A 20617-nucleotide genomic window follows, 5' to 3' on the forward strand; every position below is an offset into this window, starting at 1 on the left:
CAGTTGGTCACAGTGCCAGTGAGCTGCTCCTCTCCCCAAGCATGGAGACATATAATGTAGCATGTGCAAAGTTTATGCAGATTTCTGTCCCCCGAGGAGTTTGGGTACCCAAGAGCACAGATAGGGGAGGGCTCTGCGGGAGAACTGTGTGCGAAAGCCCACTTAAGAAATGAATGCCAGATTCCTGAAGCGTGGACTGTCTTTGGTTCCACGATGCAAGCTCTCAATTTGCAGAATGCCCATGCAAGAGAATTCTTCTTTACTTTAAATGCTCAGGAATTCGTCTGTAAGTAATAACACCATTTCTCTCCCTGCCTTACAGCCTGCTGCCCTCCAGGCGTTTCTATCTGGCCCTTGGAATTCTCCCCAGGCCATGCCCCTCACTAGCCCTGCTTCACACCCTCCTTTTTGCATGGATCTTGAACTCCGATCAAGCTTCTGGCTGGTCTGGATTGAGGACTGAGAGGCGCATGCGAATGTGTGTAGAAATTAGACTTCTACACAAAAAGATAAAATTTACACTCGCCTACCATGGGAATGTGGCCCTTGGCAGCTTTCCCAGAAAGGAAAGTGGCCCTCAAGATGAAAAAGCTTCCCCCTCCCCTTCTGATATAACTAATTTTTTGTTGTTATGTGCCTTCAAGTCGATTACGAATTATGGCGACCCTATGAAGTTTACCAACCTTTTAATTCCCACCCCTACTCCCACCAGTCAGGATTCCTGCCTTCCTGACATCCGCGCCAACAGGGAGAAATTCTCCTGGAGAAGCTGCCCACCCCCCTCATCCCATCCTCTTCCTTCATCTGCCGAACTTCTGTTATACAGCGTAGGAGCTCTTCAAAGAGGGGGAGTTGGCAACCCCACCCTAAGAGACCTTCACCCCCGGCTGCGGTAGTCAGATTGCTAAGTCAAAGGGGAATAGATGTTGGAACGTTCTAGAACTATTGCAGCTGTTCCAGAGAGTTCCACGGAAGCAGAATGCCCCACCGTTCAGCGCCCCCATTGTGCGGCTGCTCGGAGATGTCATATTCTAGGACGACGAAGAACCAGAGCCGGGACGATGGGTTGCCAAACCTGCTGTCTGGCCTTGGCGGTGGTTGTAATCCTGGCCCCCGGACCTTCCTGGCTTTGCCTGCAGTGCGACCCAAACTTTGCCATCCGCTTTGCCTCGTACGCCCCCCACTTGAGCCGCAAGTCTTGGGGGCTGGGGGATGTCCCAGCCGCGGGCCGGAGGCTCCGGGGCTGGACCCAGGACACGCTACAGGAGTTGCACCTGGGGGTTCGGGCTGAGATCCGTGAGTCAGATCCTGGCCTGCTTTGCTTCCCCTCTAACCTGTGCCAGTTGAGGCCCTGCAACGCCCCACTCGTGTGCTGTGGCCTGTTAGGTCATGGTTCGGGAACCTCAGGCCCTGGGGGCCAAGACTCTCCCCAGGCCAGCCCTCTCAATGGCCTTCCTTGAGTGCTTTTAACCTGACTGGAAATTTGCCCTTGAACCCTGGTCATGCCTCTTTGCTTGCCTGGATGCAAGACAGAGAGGGATGTGTGTGTGTGTGCTCAGAAGCTAGTCTACTGTACAAAGATAACATTTATATTTGCTGCTCCACCCACTTTTTTCTCTGGCCCCTCCCACTGCTGGCATGTGGCCCTCGGAAGGTTGCCTAGACAGGAATGTGGCCCTCAGGCTGAAAAAGGCTCCCCACACCTGCCTTGGACAAAAAGAGGGACCTTTTCGCACCGAGGCCAAGTGAGCCTGTGGAACTCCCTTCCACAGATTCGGTGGCGATCACTGCAACCCAGGTTCTTAAAAAGAACGAGACCACTGCCTCACCCAGTTGATAGGGCAGGCTGACGTTTAACCCCTTGGATGGCTTGGATGTTTATTTTGCTTCTCCATCTCTCTCCATCTGTCCAGCAATGGTGAAACTCCAGATGATCGCAACAACCGTGTACGGGAAACTCGACACCCTGTTCAAAGGCAACACCTACAAGCCAGGTAAACAAATGTATCGCTCTTACGCAGATAGGGCTTGTTCATACCCGTGCCTTCTTTGCCCCAGATAAGCATCTGATGTTAACTTTGGAAGGAATTGCTTTAAGTGTGGTTTTGTCTGAACCTTCATCCCTGGCTGCACTCTCCACTAGTGGCCTCTGTAAACAAAATGTAATCTGTATGCACCTTGGGGGCAGAGAATGCCCTCAATGGTTTGGCTTAAGAAACCCTGGCAAGAGCTATGGTGCCATAGCAATAATTACAATTGCTTATTGTGGTTTTTTTGTGTGTGTGTGTGTATTAGAGGTGGTGTTCCCACCAGCCACAGCTGGTGAATGAAGGTCAGTGGAGACTATGGTGTCTTTAAGATATATGGCTTATTTACACATATATACAACCTGAGCGTAAGATGGAGGGGTTCTTGGCATCAAATCTCCCACAGATCCCACATCAACACTACCATCGACACTCCCGCAGATCTAGCTTCTCCATCAGGCTTATAGGGAAGGCTTTCCAGAGCCTAAATGTGGGGTTCAGCACAGACAGAAAGCAAGCCTCTCTCTGTCTGTTCTACTTTTCCGCTCCATACCAGACTAAGACTAACACATGCAGGCTACTTCTTGGCTCCAGGATGAGGCGAGGGGGGCTGTCTCCTGAAAGAGAGTTCCCATAGCAACAAGGCTACCCTGGACCACATTTTTTGATATGCAGATCGGCCCGTCAAGCAAACAAAGAAACTAATCTGGCCAGAACTATTAACTTACAAAAGGGACTAGTATGACTAGCACCACAGGCTCTACTAAAAACTGCAGGCTTCATCTCTGCAGTTACAGAATTGTAGGCTGGGAGAGGTAGGAGTGTCACTGTCTGGGGTCCTGGAGGGTCTTAGGCACCTTACTTTTGTTGGAATCAGGGTCCCTATGTCTCCAGTGTCCTACGAGCCAATCAGCATGAAAGGGGAGTGTGTTAGGCAATGTACCAATGAGTGTCAACGGCAAGCTAACCGTTATTAGTTCCGACTTCACTTGCGGAGAGTGAGAATTCTGTACCTGCAGAAGCAGAGACAGTGAATCCCGAGGATAGCATCCCATCTACATCATCAGTTTGGGAGCAGCAGGAGATAAACACACAGACATTAAAATCAGTAATTCAAGCGGTATCTCTTGACAGCGAGAAAGGACAGTCAAATGGTGACAGTGAGAGAGAAGCAGACAGCGGCATTCAAGCCTAGCCAGATTATTCTATAACTTTAGCAGGTTATATTATCTTAGAATGGTGTGTGGCTGTGACTATCATGAAGGAATCCTGCACTTCTGAATTTGCCACTGCACTACTAGGGAGGGGAGTCACATACATCATCCAGACCAACCCCCCAGTCCTTGAACAACATGTTGTTATCCAATGTGAGTCCTATTCAGATTGGCCCCATTAAAAATAATGGACATGACTGACTTCGGTCCATTCATTTCAGTGGGTTTTCTCTGGGTATAAGAGAGCCAGTGTGGCGTCATGGTTAAGGTGTTGGACTATGACCTGGGAGACCAGGGTTCGAATCCCCACCTAGCCATGAAGCTCACTGGGTGACCTTGGGCCAGTCACTGCCTCTCAGCCTCATTAAAACCCTATTAATACGGTTGCCATAAGTCCGAATCGACTTGAAGGCAGTACATTTACATTTCTCTGGGTATAACTCAGACCCCATTTGCACTATACATTTCAAGCAGTATAATGCCACTTTAAACAATAATGGATTCCCTAAAGAACCCTGTGAAAAACCCCTAGTTTGTGAAGGGTACTGAGAGTTCTTAGGACACCTCCTGCATTGAGCAGGGGGTTGGACTAGATGGCCTTATAGGCCCCTTCCAACTCTACTATTCTATTATTCTATTTGGTGAAGAGAAAGCCCAGTATAGTGGCCTGCGGGCCAGGTCTGGCCCACAGGGTTGGGCTGAGGTTCCTCATCTTACTCAAAAGTAAATCCTCTTGATATGAATGGGATGCGCTCCCCAGTAAGTTTGCATACAATTGCAGCCTTAGGAATGCGGCCGATAACTAGATTTTCTTTGATTGGTTTGCACTGGATTTCATTCATGCAAATTTGTAACATACATGTACACATTCCTGGTTTTAACTTACCACAGTCTCATATGTTTGCTGGCTCTCTCTCCTCCCTCCAAGGTGTCCTTCCAGTAATCCTGAGTTCCATTTTTGAGGAACAAGTCAAATTGCTACGGAATGCCATCATCGAAAGTGAGTTTTTCTCCCTTCTCTGTGTTAGGTTATATATGTGAATGTCAGAGTAGGACCAATTAGGAAGAGGCATTCCCACTTATGTGTAAGGAAACTGTTGGGAATGCTTCTAAGACAGCATCTTGTTTGAATGCCTCTTCCAAGATGGCAGCTGCTGGGAATGCCTCTTCTAAATGATGGGATCACCTCTTTTCATATGGAAGCTGGTGGCATTGCTTTCTTCTAAGATGGTGGCTGGTTTGAATTCTTCCTCTGAAGTTTTATCTGAGATGGGAGCTGATGGGAATGCCTCTTCCAAGATGGTGCATGGTGGATATAGTTCCTCTAATAGGTCAGCTCAGAGCCAGTGATGACTGGTGGGAATGCCTCTTCTACAATGGCAGCTTGTGCAAATGCTCCTTCTAAGATGATAACTGGTGGGAATACCTCCTCTAATAGGCTAGCTAGTGGAAATGCCTCTTCTAAAATGGTGATTGATGGGGATGCCTCCTCTTATCGGCAAGCTGGTGGGAATGCCTCTTTGAAGATGGTGGTTGATGGGAATGCCTCCTCTTATAGACTAGCTGGTGGGAATGCCTCTTCTAAGATGGTGGTTGGTGGGAATGCATCTTTTAAGATGGCAGCTAGATGGAATGTACCTTCTGAGATGATGGCTGGTGGGAACGCCTCTTCTAAAATGGCAGCTGGTGTGAATGCTTCTTCTAAGATGATAGCTGATGAGAATACCTCTTCTAATAGTGGGGCTAGCTAGTGGGAATGCTTCTTCTACAAAGCTGGTTGAAGGGAATGCCTCATCTTATAGGCCAGCTGCTTGGAAAGCTTCTTCTAAAATTACGTCTAGATGGAATGCCTCTTCTGAGATGATGGCTGGTGGGAACACCTCCTCTAAAATGGTGGTGCTGGGAACACCACTCCTAATAGACCAGCTGGTGGGAATCTCTCTTCTAAGATGGTGGTTGGTAAGATTGCCTCATCTAATAGGCCAGCTGGTGGCAATGCCTCTTCTACGACTATACCTGCTAGCCACCAGTTTGTGCCACTGAGTGCCCTATTATAGGGTAGAAGGGCGGGATAGAAATATTTTAAATAAATAAATAAAATAAATAATTGAAAAAACATTACAAGAATTAATTTTTCTGCCCAATTAAACGGGGAATTCCTTAGTTATCAAACAGGTTCTTTTTGTTTAAGGAGTGCACTCCTGTGTCCACTTACTTTACAGTAAGCCCCACTGAAATCAGCGGGACTTGCTCCTGTGAGTCCGTGTCTGGCATTGCACTGCAAGTTGATTAAATGCACCCGAACATTTTCATTGCTCTTGTGAGATGATCAGGCACGCCACAAGAGATCAACCCCCCACCCCAAACCAACTTTCCTTCTCTCTCCTCTCCTTAGGCAGAGTGAAGTGTGAACGCCATTGTGGTAAGTGAGGGAAAGGGGGGGACTCTGTCTTTAAAGAGAGAGACTTTCATACCGTAATCCAGGGACAAAGAACCTTCAGGCCTCTCCATCGGGAATGGTCCTCGACCTGTGATCACGCCTCTTGCTTGTCTGGGCGGAGGCCAGAGAGGGGTGTGTGAGTGGGTGTGTAGAACTAGCCTGCTGTGCAAAGGCAAAATTCACATCACAAAATTTACTGGCATGTGGCCCCCGGAAGGGAATGCGGCCCCTCGGCTGTCAAAGTTTCCCCATCCCTTCTGAGGTTTTAATCTCTGATGTTTATTTCAGCTTTTTTTTTAAAAAAAAGTGTATGTTGTTACGACTGCCAGCAGCTCTCCAAGGTTTCAGGCAGGGGACATTCCCAGCCCTACCTAGAGATGCTGAGAATTGAACCTGGGACCTTCTGCATGCAAAGCAGGCGCTCTACCATGAGCTACAGCCTGGCCTGGCCCTTAGGGGGTGTGGCGGGCTCCCTTTGGGAGGAAGGGCAGGGTATAATTTAATAATAAATAAATGAAATTCAAAATCGGTCCTTTTTTCCCCCCAGGAATAAAGCAGTATGAAGCCATCTCTTGTGAAACATGCAGCCCCACCAAACCAACTTGCTTTGGATATAATTGCGAGTAGGGATTGTTTCTCTCCCCTGCCTCTCCCTCCCTCCCTCCATCCTGTGGTTTGTTTGCTTGTTTTAGAAACTAACAGTTTGGAGAGATTGATTATGCAGCAGGGCGTTCCCTGTACTTTCTTGTGGCTCCCCCTCCCTTCTTCCCAGTTTCTCAGCAATGAAGCATTTCCACAGGTAATCGATGCTCAGCCAGATCCCCGTCCACACACAGCCCCTGTTCTGCCTGGGCAGCCAGGCCAGGCGTGAAGGTGCAAGGGGTGGTCGGTAGTTCAGTGGTGCTTTGCATGAAGGCCCAATTTCCCATTAAAAGCAGTGGAGATGCTTCGTTGGGGCGAGTACAGCACCGCCCCACCAAACTCAGTCTGCCCTCAGCCAGCCCTCCTTATTTACAACACTTCTATGGGTTGGGCGCAACCAGTCGTTGCCCTCCTTGTCCTCAGTCCCAATGTCGCCCTTACTCAGGAGGGAGATGGATAAGGACAGAACTAGCATTCATTGGCTCTGCCTGTCATCCGCTCTGGCGCCACCGCTGGGGCTCCCGGCGTTCCGCCCCGCCAGGCCTACCCATGCCCATCAGCCACCATGGTCGCATGGGAAATCCAGCTTGCTGCATTCCTGCATTCTGACCCCGACATTCTGTTTCTCCGACAGGTCCTCTGAAGAATGGGAAGATGCCTTGAAGGGCCTCTATGAGCACATGTGAGTTTCCCAGCGGCGGCGGCGGCTGTGCGATGCTCTGCCCTTCAAAACAGGGCATTGGGCCTGCCCAGCGAGGGTGAACTGCAGCAGCCGGGCCATAAAGCATAGAGTGACAGAGTTGGAAGGGGCCTATAAGGTCATCAAGTCCAACCTCCTGCTCAAAGCAGGGGGGGTGAGGAACCTCTGGCCCAGGGCCAAACGCAGCCCTCCGGGCCTCTCTAACTGGCCTTCAGAACCTCCCCCGGGCCACACCCCCTACATGGACCTGCTTTGTGCACTGAGGAGCTAGGCTGTGTCCTTGAACTCTTGCTTGTCTCGATGGAGGATAGAGAGGGGGGGTGTCCGCATGTGTAAAGAGATTAGCTTACTGTACAAAGGCAAATTTGCATTATTTTCTCTGCTCACTTTTGCCGCTGGCCCCGCCCCACTGGCATGTGGCCCTCAGAAGGCTGCCCAGAAGGCAGCATGGCCCTCAGGCTGAAAGAAAGGTTCTCCACCCCTGGTTTAATGCAAATGCAGGCAACCTATGGCCCCTGGGACATTGCCCAGAAGGGAATGTGGCCCTTGGACTGGAAAAGGTTCCCCACCTCTGCAATCACGGGAAGCTGTAGCCCTTGTGGAAGTTTCCAGTCCTCATGGTTCTGCAGTCAGGGCAGATCTAAATAAGACGGCGGCATACAACCTGTGGCCCTCCAGATGTTGCTGGAGAACTCCCCTCATCCTGAGCCATCAGCAAGGCTGGCTGTGGCTGAAGGAAGTTGCGTTCCGGCAATATCTGGAGGGCTCCAGATGTTCCCCAATCCTTCGACCGGGAGGATTCCTTACAGCATGCAAAAGATGGAAGAGATGCTTCTGTTTAGAAGAGGCATTCTCTCCCGAGAGCGAGGCATACCCCTTCTTACTTCAGGGGTGGGGAACCTGCTTCGCCCCTCCAGATGTTGCTGGACTCCCATCATCCCTGACCATCAGCCGTGCTAAGGAAGGCTAAGGCTACCAGTGGCTATTAGCCACGATGGCTGTGCGCTGCCACCATAGGCGGAGGTGGCATGCTTTTGAAAACCACTCGGTGGAAACTGCAGGAGGGGAGAGTTGCTCTTGCGTGCTTCCCGGCTTCCGAGGGGGGCGTCTGGTTGGCCACTGCGAGAACAGGATGCTGGACTAGATGGGTCACTGGCTTGATCCGGCAGGCTCTTCTTAGGTTCTTAGGCTGCCTATCTTTGTCTCTGCCTCAAGATCTTCATTGTGATAGCACTCTTCAATAACATGGAAGGTTGTCACATAGAGGAGGGCTGGGATCTCTTCTCAATCGTCCCAGAGCGCAGGGCACGGAATAACGGGCTCAAGTTGCAGGAAGCCAGATTTCGACTGGACATCAGGAAAACTTCCTGTTAGAGCCATACGACAATGGAACCAATGACCTAGAGAGGTAGTGGGCTCTCCAACACTGGAGGCCTTCAAGAGGCAGCTGGACAGCCAAGAATGCTTTGATTTGGATTCCTGCATTGAGCAGGGGGTTGGACTTGATGGCCTTATGGGCCCCTTCCAACTCTACTATTCTATGATCTTGTGCAGGTTGACAGTGCCATGTCTGTGCACAGGCAGCAAACCTCAGGTGGTTTGGGGGAAGCAGAATGCAGCAATCCTGCATTCTCCCTTTAGACAAGATTCCCAACCTGTTATATCTTTTTTTCCCCTCTTCTCTCTCCGTCTCTTTTCCTCAGAAATAATTTGAGCACGTAAGTGAGGCGCCCGCACCCGTTTCCGGGTCAAAGAATCAGAACGCGGGAACCCAAACGCTCACTTTGCAACTGTTGGCAAAGTGCACCTCGCTTGCGCCCAAGGCGTCGCTCTCGTAAAGTCACCCAGGCGACGGATGCTGAGGTTTGGCTGCTTTCCAAAATGGCCAGCTGGAGATCTGGGTTGGCCCCGAGGGTGGAAAAGAAACCTTGGTTCAGAGGTGGCAAAAGTGAAACAGGTATAGCCAGGTACTGGATGACCTGTAACGTTTAAAGGAGGGCTTGGGACACTGTGGGCCAAATACGGCCCTCTGCATCTGTGAGGGCCGCGACCCTGGGTCCTGTGCCGTCTCAGGGAAGGGGTTCCCGGCTAACACAGAGTGTGCCCTATACTCAGCCCATCCTTTAAGAGCTCGCTGCCCTAGATGGGTGGAATTTGAATACCTGATACCTGATGCCTAAGAATGATCTTTATTATTAAGAAAAAAACATCCTTCCTTGGGTCTCTCTGAAGTGCAGTTTTGTGACTTCTAGGCGTGAGGGTGTCAAAATAAGGAGAGACCACACCAGGTTTAGGAAACATTTTATTTATTAAATTTGTATCCTGCCCTTCCTCCCAGAAGGAGCCCAGGGCAGCAACACAAACCGAAGACAAAAATACAGAGATTAAAAAAAAAAAATTACATGCAAAAGTTGCAGAAAAGCAGTCTATTCCCTTTGGAATGAAGAAGGAAAAAAAGCAAGCAAAACAGCCCGTTATGTTAAATCCTTTTACCCCCAGGCCTAAAAACATCCCCTGCAGAATCTCCTGTAGAGTTGCAGCCTTCCCTTCTTGGCTTTTACCATGCTAAATTCTGCCTTTAAATTACTTGCCACCAGACTTACACTTGCAAGTTGTCTCTGTTTTCCTGCCCCCTGCCAATCACAGGCTTTGCCCACCATGGTTAGGCCTGCAGGAAGTATTAGAGCCCCGGTTATGAAATGGAAATGGCCTGCCTTCAAGTCGATCCCGACTTATGGCGACCCTATGAACAGGGTTTTCATGGTAAGCGGTATTCAGAGGGGGTTTCCCATTGCCTCCCTCTGAGGCTGAGAGGCAGTGACTGGCCCAAGGTCACCCAGGGAGCTTCATGGCTGGGTGGGGATTCGAACCCTGGTCTCCCAGGGCGTAGTCCAACACTAACCACTAGGCCACACTAGGCAGGAGGAAATAGTGCCTTTGATTTTCCTGCCCTTGGACAAGAGGGATGCCGTCTCTCAAGTATACATTGGAATTCTACTCCTTCCTCATTTGAACCCCAGGGCAGGTCATTTGAGCAGGTTAACCCTATAACCTCCAAACAAGCAGACAAGATATGCATCCCCATATAATACGCACTGTCCAGGACAACGAAGTCCAATTCTTTCACGGCAGCATCAACTTGACCCTTGGGACTCTCCCAAGATGACACTCCCTCATCGCCAGCCCTGCTTTGCACCTTCCTTGAGTGCCTTTGCCTGGCTGAAATCATAGAATAGTGGAGTTGGAAGGGGCCTATAAGGCCATCCAGTCCAACCTGTCTGTGTTGGAATTGCTTTTTAAGAAGATTTTAAAGCTTTTTTTAAAAAAGATGTTTTAAAAGATGTTTTGTTTTAATATATTTTAAAGTCTGTTTTTAGATCCTCTGTGGCGCAGAGTGGTAAGCGGCGGTAACGCAGCCGAAGCTCTGCTCACGGCCAGAGTTTGATTCCAACGGAAGAAGTCGAATCTCCGGTAAAAGGGGTCGAGGTCCACTCAGCCTTCCATCCATCCGTGGTCGGTAAAATGAGTACCCGGCATATGCTGGGGGGTAAAGAAAGGCCGGGGAAGGAACTGGCAATCCCACTCCATATATACGGCCTGCCTAGTAAACGTCGCAAGACGTCACCCTAAGAGTCGGAAACGACTCGCTCTACAAGTGCGGGGACACCTTCACCTTTAAAGTCTGTTTTTAAGATGCTTCAGAATGTTTTGTTTGGCCACCCTGGGCTCCTTCTGGGAGAAAGGGCAGGACATCAATTTAACCAATGATAACCGTAATAATAATATCAACCCCCTGCTCAATGCAGGAATCTAACTGAAAGCACCCGCAACAGGTGGCTGTCCTTGAATTCTGATCAAGCCTATTTGCTTGCCTGGATAGCGCCTAGAGAGGGGTGTGTGTGTGTAGAAATGAGGGTACTGTACAAAGGTAAAATTCACATTCCTTCCCTCTGCCCGCTTTTGTCCTTCCCTGGCCACCACTGGCATGCTGCCCTCATGCTAAAAAAGGCCCCCCACCCTTGGTTTAATGCAAGCGCAGGCAACCTATGGCCCTCCAGAAGTTGTTGGACTGCAACTCTGACCTGCCCCAGGGCAATGCTCAGGGTTGATCAGAAGTTTAGTCGGACAGAAAACAACCTGAGCTGATTTAGAAGATTCCTAGGAGACATAAACACCAAGAGTAGCTTGGTAGCATGTTATTTTGCAGTTGCAAAAGAGCCGAGACGCACAACAATCTACTCTTAACTCTGCACGTGTGTGTGTGTGTATGACAACAGAGGAACTGGGGGGGGGAGGCGATTACACTATCAGAAGTGATTATACAGGAAAATGTTTTTCAGGGACATCTTTTAATATCTGGCTGTTGCATTCACAGGCAGCCTGGCGAATGGTCAATGGCACTGAAGCAAATCCCTGGATTTAGGTAGGCCCCCATTGCTTTGAAAGCCACTGGGGGAAACTGAGGCACCCCCCGCCTGCGTAAGACAAACAGTTGCAGATGGCAAAATGGTGGTGGGGGGATGCTATGCCCAGGGTCCGGGACAGAGAGGGGAGCCGTATGTGAAGCCGGCTGCAGCGTTGGGCAATTGCCAAGAATCCAAGACGAGCCAACTATCCACTGCATCAACAGCAGTTATTGTCATATATCCCTCAGTGGGATAATTTGCTTTGGCCTGGTTCTATACAAATCAAGCATAGAAGCCAGGAGACCCTGCTGATTTACTCTAGGTTTGTGGGGGAGGCACTGAAGCAGAGACCATCAGTGTAGTTGCAGTATGATGGTCCTGCACTGCAGCATTTTGCCAGGGGTTGGATGAGATGACCTCTAAAGATCCCTCCCAGCTCTGTTGATTCCTGCTGATGTGGGATTGTGGAAGCTAAGCGGGTGTAAACCTAGCCTGGGGCAGGAGACGCACAAGAGGCCCAAGGAAAGCTGGGCGCAGAGACAGTGAAAAAGAGAAGGGGTCAGGAACTGTGCCTAGGCGTGTTTTGAAAGAAATGGCAGTTTGGGAAGTCTGCTGTCCGTCGCTGATGATGTTCCCATCTTTTTCTTATATTTCAGCCACTGCACATCAACAAGGTAAAAAGCAACCTCCAGAAAGGAAAGCCGAGTTGTCGAATGGCAACAGAACACCGTACATTTAAAGCACACGGTTTCCCCCAAAGAATATTGGGAATTGTAGTTTACCCCCTCACAGAACTACCATTGGAAGCACCCCTAACAAAACGACAGGTCCTGGGGGGAGAATAGCTTGCTTTAAATGTATGGTTTGTGAACGCAGCCCTGGTGTGCAAAAAGACACCCCCCCAAACCCTCTGTTGCGAGTCACTCGGGTAAGCAAATCATGCTCTCCCCCCCCCCCAAAAAAATCCAAAGCCAAAACAGCTGCTCTGTGCAGGATATGTTAAAGCTTCCCAATGCCAAATCAATAGCCTCGTTGATTTAGGATGGTCTTAATCTGATTGCCAAGAGGGCCTTCAGGAGAGCAGGCGGGGGAAGATCCTTTGGGTAGCTCTCTTCGGGCCCGGGATCTTTTGAATGAATCAGTGGCTGGAAGAAGCTGCGTTTCAAATCCATCTAGCTCAGTATTGCCTACACTGACTGGCAGTGGCCTTCCAGCACGGGGACAGCCGCAGCCCTACCTGGAGATGCCGTCGGGGATTGAAACTGGGACCTTCTGCATATAATGGTCTTTCCCCTAAAAAGCAAGTTTCTAGGCCTCATGGTTCTAAATAAAGGGCTGTTTTAAATAGGAAGCAGCTTTCTACCAAGTCAGACCACTGGCCCATCCAGCTGAGTAGACCAGAGCTGGCTAACTTTTGGGGGCCGGAGGGACACATTTTTAACGTATTTGTTTATATATCGCTTATATGCCAAAATGGCAAAACAAATGACAGCCAGCCACCTCTCTCTGAGCAGAGCGGGCGTCACTTTCATGCTCCCATCTGAAGCTTCCCAGAAGCATTTGGCTAGACGCCGTTGAAGAGAGGACACTGGGTTACATGGAACTTTGCTGTGACCCAGCCAATGCGATTCTTATGCGCTTATTGTGATACCATGCTCTCTCTTTGCGAAGGCTCTTCAGCCCCCTTCTCTTACAAAGCTTATTTTATCTTTACTCCTTATTTTCTGTCCCTCTGCAGCCTAGACAACCTGAACTTTACAAGTAAGTCTTCCAAACCTCGAGGATCAAGGCCGCCGAGGCCTTGGCTCCATCCAACGGCGGCTGCGCTGCTTAAAGGCACAGGCCGCGCAGTATGAATTTGCATTTACGTATAGAGTGCCTCTGGGCAAATCAAGATGGCGGTGGCTGGGGTCGCACGGGCAGTGCTCAGCCTCAGTACGTATATCAGTAAGGCAAATATGAGGAATCTCAAGGGGTGTGTCAGTGCGGCCCTCCAGGCCTCTCCATATGGCCCTCTGAAGGTGGAGATTGCTGGTCTTCAAAAGGAAGCATGTCAACAATGACAGTTTGCCCGGTCCAAGGACGCCGGACCAGCTGCTGGAGAAAACTCCTAGTACAGGTTCTTTGTGACCTTCCAGATGTTGCTCAGGGCCAATGGTTGGGTGGAAATTGCAGCATTCCCTTATTGCCTGAATGAGATGGAGGAATGCCTCTGCGTAAGAGGCATTCCCTCCTGTGGAAGGAGCATTCCTCTTGCAGCAGAGATAGGCAACCTGTGGCTCTCTGGATGGTTTTGGTCTCCAGTACCTCCAGAATGGCTGATGGTCAGGGATGATGGAGTTGGAGTCCAGCAACATCTAGAGGGCCATGTTTGCTCCCAATTCCCTGTTCTGAAGTCATGCCAGTAAGGTTATGAACAAGAGGTGGGGGGTCTCCAGTGCAGGGCTGTTTTAGAGAGAGAGGCAGAGATGGCAGAATGGAGGAACCGCTAATGGCTTTGTCTTTCCCCTTCCACACTCCCAAGGTATAGAGAGCACTCTCTCGAAAAACTGGCTCAACATGATGGCCCTGAAGGAGCTTGAGGGAGACATGCCCATCCTCCAGCTCTTTGCTCCAATTTGCTGATGCGCTGCAACGTTGCAAAGAGCCCAATTTGACGCAATAAAAGTATGGATAAAGTGACCTATGCCATCCTTACCATCCAAGTTGTTATTAATCCCAGCTGTGTCCCCTGGTCTCCTTCCAGCGTCCAAAGAGTGGCAGGGAGGATAAAGGTAATGTCTGGAAATCCCGAGTCCGCTCCTCACTCCATGTAGAAAAGTTTGGGGTGACGGGATTGCTCTGAAGCACTTCACCACGGAAAACACTTGTTCCCCCCCTTCTCCCCAATAATTATTCTGTTCCACATCCCTTTTTTAAAAAATTGGCCTTGTTCACACAGAATACGAAACTATGACTTAAATCAACATCATGTGTGAACTCTGCCCAGCTGCTTAAAGCTATGGTTTGTTTACTGCCAGCGAACCATGATCTGAAGCTGTGGTTTGTTGCTGGCTTATGAACCTTGGTTCTTAACCATGGTTTGTTGGACCATCCCATCCCAGATGCTGAATAGATGGGCAACAAACCAAACTGCAGAAACAAGCCATGGCTTGTAGGGCAACTTGTGGTTCGTTAAAACAAACCAGGGCTTAAACCACAAAAAGCAGGATTTAAGCCTGCCCTGGTTAAACGTTGTTAATTGTTAGCCAGCCTGACAGTATTCATACATAAGGACTAGGATCTAAGGCTTTAATAAATAACCAGATCATTGGCAGGGGCACAGATATATTCAGGGCACTGACGCACATCAGTCCTATTCTGCAATCCCTTTGGTCCCAAGGATTTCAACACACAATTCAAATGCAGCCTTTTCTTCTTTTTGCAACAAGGGCTATTATTTGCAAAGCTTACCGCCTGCACCAAGGTTAATCTCTTAGCTGTGGATTTTAAAACTGGCTTCAAACCCTGGTCAAGAGGAAACTTGGCTGCCATCAGTGCAGGTGTGTAAAATGACTAACCATGGTTAAGTGAAGGTGCTGGGACCAGTAAAATGTTTCAAGTAATCGCTGCAAAAGAGTTCTCAGGCACAGTTCTCAAAGAAAAAAAAAAAAGATGAAAAAGCTTTCAAAGTCAACTACTTTTGAAATTTTATTGGATCATCTCGACACACACAAAAATTAGTACAGCAGCTATGTGGCATTTTCTCTTTTTCAGGGGGGGGAATGTCGATAGCAAATAAGTTTGATTTTTTCCCTTCCTTTTTTTTTTTAAACATAACACTTCATACAGTTTTTTTAGGGTCTAGAATCACCGCACAGGGTTTCTGTAAGAGAACAGACTCTACATGCTAGTGAGGTTTTCATCAAGGAATATATATATATACACATATATAGATATATATACTTTTTTTAATCCACTAATTCCAAGGAGCATATGACCTTTTTAAGACAAATTCGAGTGTGCGCAGATTCTCGCTCCCAACAGACACACCATCCTGACGAAGCCATGAAAGGTTGACCAACAGCCAGCCCCCCCAATCATTTTTAACACTTTAACAAGCAAGAGGGCCCCTGCTATAATGGGGGAGAGGAGACCCAGGTTCATCAGATGCCACGTTCCATCAGAGCAAATGCGTCCCTTCTCTTAGCCAACAAGCCTTTTGCAGGTGGCTTAAGAAACAACACAACGGCAGGAAAAGGAAAGACTGAGGCGCCTGTGTCTTGAAACAAGAAGCACATCAAAACCAAACCAGAGTTCTCATGCTCGTTCTGTGCTCTTCGTCCCACATAATAACCCCCTTTTTTTTTAGGGGGGGTGTCTGTTCAAAAAAATGCTTGGCGAAATAAGAGGCACAAGGTCACTAAGTGCCATTTTCCTTTTAAGGGCCAAGCAAGATGCTCTTGCCTTGGATTCCCAAATAATATAGCCATCGCTCCACTTCCAAACTTGGAGGAAGGGGAGGCGGTACAGGAAAAGAAAGGTTGATAGGAGGGGGGGAATTAGAGAGAGTCTTGCTTCCAGTCAAGACTTTCAAAAACACAAGAGTTGCCCCCAGCTCTGCACTGGCCAGTTTCAAACCATGGTACCAACATCCCTTCTGGGGATTTGGAAGTCTGAGGAACGGGTGGCACTCAAGGTAGGGCCCAGCCTGGAAATCGGGACCCAGGCAGGGGGAACCAGGTTCATCGGGAAACTGGGTCGCCTAACATCGTACGTCAAACAGAACGGCGGCAAAAATAAAATAACTCAGACAGAACCAAAAACCAAACCGCACACAGACAGACAGAAGAGCCTTTGGATTTCCAGTTTTCTGTTTGCTACATTCGAAAAACTTCAGGAATGTGAGATTTATTGATTTTCAAAATGGATGTCACAAAGCACAGCATCAGAGACCCACCAGGAACAGGAGGGGTTGATCAATCTTGCCTAAGGGGCAGGGGGAACAGGTAGGAATTCCACCCTCGGCGGCAGAAGGGGTGGGGAGGCAACCTGATTGGTCAGGGCGGAGGGGAATTCAGGCCAATCCTTGCCAGCTTAAAAAAATAATAATTACAGATTAAATCAGCCGGGCCAGCCATCACCACACTGAGGCCGTTGCCTGTTTCACTGAGAAATGCAACTGGGATGCTGCTGATTTGAAGAGGATCCTGTGAGTTCTCGGGAAACCCAACTACCATGACAGGGTGTCAATAATGGCAAGGATCTCTCTGGTACAGAGAAGGTGACCAGCACACAGTTGGTCACAAAGTTCAAAACAAAATTTGGTGGTGGTGGGGAGAGGAGACTACAGCTTGAGGATGTGTAAACCGCAACAAAAAATAAAAAAGACCCAACCCAGGGTGGAGTGGACAAGAAAAATGGACGTCCTGGGAGCGAGGGGCGCGGATCGTACATGCGTGTGGAGGAGAAGAGAAGAGGGGAGAGAGATCTTTTCAACGCTTGGCTTGATTCAGTCTGTGGGCCTCGTGGTGCTTCTCTTGTTGGGGGGAGCGGGGGAAAGGAGAAGGGAACTGCGGCAGTTTCCTGGCAGCACTCAGCGCTTGGACAAGGTCTCCTTGAGCTCAGACAGCAGGTTCCCCAGTAAGGTTGAATCGTTGCACTTTGCATCAATGGAGACAGAATTCTCTCCCTTAGACAGAGAGAGTGTAAAAGTTTGGGGAGGGTGGGGGAAGAGAGAGTTCCGCCCGCCCGCCTCTCCAAGGACCCCCCAGATCATCACAGTCCCCATATCCTCTGGAAATGACCAGGGGTACCGCTGGCTGTGGGGAATGCCCAGGTGTGACATCACTGCCACCTCGCCATGGAAAGGAGAGGATAGTTGACATCAGCTTTCCCTCCAATTTCGACCCTCCTCTTTGACCGCTGGGGGGCAGGCCGACTGCTGGGGGTTGGGGAGCCCTGCAACATCCGGAAGACACCAGCTTGGGGAAGCCTGAGCCCCCTTGTGAATGGTAGCTCGCTCTGCCTCTCACTCCACTTTTTTCTTTAAGAAAAGGTCTAACACGGGTCGCCAACTTGACACGTCTTCCCCTGACACCCACCAAGCCCCCTTGAGTCATGAGGCGACGAGGGCAATGACCTTTCCCTTGAAAAGGATACAGAGCTGAAGCAGGAAGTTGGGAAGCGTGACACTCTTTCCCAACTTCCTCCTTCTGCTCTATGCACTTTCCAAAGCTCAGATTAATTCCGCCGGACCTAACTTTTACACAGATGCCTTGGGAACACCAAACTATGCTTGCTCATGCTTTCTGTCTTCAGAGGGCTTACGCATAAGGGAGTACCCCCCACTGCCCCCCAATTGCATCCCTTTCCCTGCCACCCTCTCACCTTTTTCACTAACAGGCAGACGTGGTGGCCTTGGATAGAACGGCTATACATGGATGCGCACGCTCCCATTCGCTCCACAACTGAAAGAAGAGGGCAACGGTTTAAGGGGATTGTTGCCTTCCCCTCTCAAAAACCAGGCTTCGCATTTAGAGTGTGAATGAGTAAAAATAACATGCCTTCAGAGGAGCCTGCTCCCTCCGTCCATATTAGCATGAGGCACTGCTCTGGGCAGAGCTCCTGATGGGATAGGAAGGAGCACCCACAGCAGCAACTCATGCTGAGAGGCAATTGGCAGCCTCCTCTGGGAGCAGGCGATTCTGCTGAGCATCTTGATCGCTCCTGACGCAATCGCACCAGATGTAGAGACGGCAGACTAAGGCTGCAATCTGAACCCTACTTACCTGGGAGCAAGCCCCATAGGACTGGCTTCCAAGTAGATATGGTTAGGATTGCTCTGTTACTCACAGAGTAACCGACTGGAAGGAGACAAGGCCAACCAAATAATTCCTGCAGGTACAGAGCGGGAAATGTCCTCTGGGGGCAGAGGCCTTGGGACTTAAAAGAAGGCATTTGTTGTCTAAACTGCTATCTCACAACATGCAGTTTGGGAACGACAGGAGATTACTGTCAAGAACGCCTGACTTCTAAAATGGCTTTGAGGCAAAGGATTCTGGGGGAAGACATCTTGTCTGGGATGGGGCCTCTGAGAGACATGACTGCAGTTGGCACAGCTGAAGCTAGTTAATTAGGCCCAAGCAAGAACACCTGCTTATCAGTGGTGACTGGTATTCAAGGCCGCCTGGCCTGGGAAGGTTGGGGACAGCGTGACCATGAGGTGCGAAAACTCCAGAAATGTTTCATTGTCAGAAAGCCCCGATTGGCTAATTAATTCCTAGCTGTTGCTGGGCATTTTCCCATAAGGATAGGATTCAGACCGTAGGTCTTTGTTCCTCTGTTCCTTATGGTTGCTCATGCTACCTGGGGGTTGGGTGGGGTTCCATCTTCCATCTGTTATCCAGGCTATACATCTCTGGGGAGATGTGGAATCATGAAGCTATTTTGCTGTTTAGTATAGACTAGGCTAGACAGTTTTGTTTTGTGACTGTAACTCTCTCTATTTTACCTAGCCCTGAGAGGTGTGGGTTTTAAGGATCCATTTTGCTGCTGTAATTGTGTGCACTTATATTTTATTTAATAAAGCTACTTCTTATTCACCAGTGTGTGCTCATTGCAGGAGGGGATTCTCCAGTACCTTGGCCAATTGACCACAGACTACTGTATATTTGGATATTTTGCCTAAATAAGACAAGGAGTGTAGTCTGGCTCTTGTCTGTTGGAATCCGTGGCAGGTCTCTTTCTGGTACTTTGGGTTCCCCTTGGGCCGGAGTGGATAACCAGATTAAGGGGTGGTGGCAGTCTACCTACCTTACAGGGTTGTTGTTGGTTTACTCAGCCCTAGTAAGGGGAGGCACGGGTTTGTGCCTTGCTAGGATCAATTGCCTGGGTTTGGGAAACAGAGTCCTGGGACTGAACCGGGAGCGGTTCATGACAATTACTATACCTCGTTCTCAAAACAAAGCCAGCCCAGAGTGGCGGCTCATGCAGAGATGTGGCAGGAAACCTCCACAGATAAAGTGGACTTTAGCCCACAAAATTGTATAGAATCAAGAGGGTTTACAAGTATTTCTGTATCATAAAATACCCCCAACAGGTGGCTGGCAAGCCCTCCCTGAAGACCCTCAGTCAGGGAGAGCCAACCCACCCCTCTTGGTCACAGGTCCTATTGTCAAATTGCCCTTTCGCTCAAGATGTCTCTTACCGTTCAACCAAAATCTACCCTCACGTCACTTCAGCCTGTTAGGGCTGGCCTCTGGAGGGCAGCAAAGAAGCACTTCTGGTTTAAAAAGCCCCATTTTTACGATTCTCTAAGGTGCTACAAGACACAGTTCCAACTGCGTGTGTGTTTACTGCAGACTTTCCTGATCTTTGGGCCCCCAGCTGTTGCTGGACTACAACTCCCATCAGCCCCAGCCGGCATGGCCAGCGGTCAGGAATGCTGGGAACTGTCGTCCAGCAACATCTGGGCAGTCAAAAGTTGGGAAAGGCTGTTCTGCTGTTTTAAAAGACACCAGCGCATACCGGTGTGCCTAGTTTGCTTTCTTCTGGCTCTGTCAGTCGTGCGCCAGGAGTTACGCAGGACACGGGCACCCCCAAATCTCAGTCCCTATCTCGGAGTGGTGGGGACGAGGGTGGGGGTACACTCTCGCAGCAGGAACTCACCTGAGAAGTGATGGTGGAAACAGATCTTTGCCAGGAGGTGATGGAAAGGGATGGCGATGCCGTTGACTGTGAAAGAGCTGGCGTGCAAGTCCCCCGACTCCAGCAACTTGGCATAAGCGTCACTGCGCATGGGGTTTTTTTTTGGGGGGGGGGAGGGAACAAAAGAGGAAGGCAGTGAGTTGAGCAGCAGAGGATGCTGGGAAAACTGGGGCCTGCCAGCCATCTTGGATTGGCCGCTTCTCCCTGAGATGGGGCAGAAAAGCTCAATGCTCTTGCGTGCTGGTGCATTGCGGTCTTTGTTTCCCGAAATGCCTGCAGCCCTGCCCCTCTTTGCTATGTGCTGAGGGGCCTCTGCGCACGGTTATCTCCCTCAGTCCTGCAGGTTCGGCGTTATCATGAATTTTAAGAAACACCAAAAGAGTCAAGATTAAAATTGGATGCGCTGAGTCACTCAACCAGCCCATTTTCCCTCCCCGCTCTTCCTTTCTACGTCAGCACCCATCCTAAAGCCTGCTCCCAGAGCGTTCCAGTGGCTGGCA

The 20617-nt window shown here is 49.6% G+C and overlaps 2 protein-coding genes across 3 annotated transcripts in view; one reads left to right on the forward strand and one right to left on the reverse strand.

Moving 5' to 3' along the window:
- Positions 1-1061: 1061 nt before the first annotated feature.
- Positions 1062-14054, forward strand: IZUMO4 (IZUMO family member 4). The gene is made up of 11 exons (XM_061601585.1): positions 1062-1296; positions 1914-1994; positions 4170-4241; positions 5637-5663; positions 6229-6304; positions 6958-7005; positions 8727-8741; positions 11399-11446; positions 12086-12103; positions 13168-13190; positions 13954-14054. Exons 1-11 carry the CDS (start codon positions 1062-1064, stop codon positions 14052-14054), a joined length of 744 nt encoding a protein of 247 aa, XP_061457569.1.
- Positions 14055-15106: 1052 nt separating this feature from the next.
- AP3D1 (adaptor related protein complex 3 subunit delta 1) overlaps positions 15107-20617 on the reverse strand; it is a 67344-nt gene continuing 61833 nt past the window's right edge. For both annotated transcript variants that reach the window (XM_061600645.1, XM_061600646.1), the window contains 3 exons: positions 20079-20200; positions 17799-17878; positions 15107-17100 (listed from right to left, as the gene is read on the reverse strand). In XM_061600645.1, coding sequence (XP_061456629.1) covers positions 17005-17100; positions 17799-17878; positions 20079-20200 — 298 coding nt within the window. In that variant the 3' untranslated portion in view covers positions 15107-17004. The remainder of the gene's footprint in view (positions 17101-17798; positions 17879-20078; positions 20201-20617) is intronic.

The sequence above is a fragment of the Rhineura floridana genome, chromosome 18 (assembly GCF_030035675.1).
Source record: "Rhineura floridana isolate rRhiFlo1 chromosome 18, rRhiFlo1.hap2, whole genome shotgun sequence".
In the NCBI taxonomy this organism is placed as follows: Eukaryota; Metazoa; Chordata; class Lepidosauria; order Squamata; family Rhineuridae; genus Rhineura; species Rhineura floridana.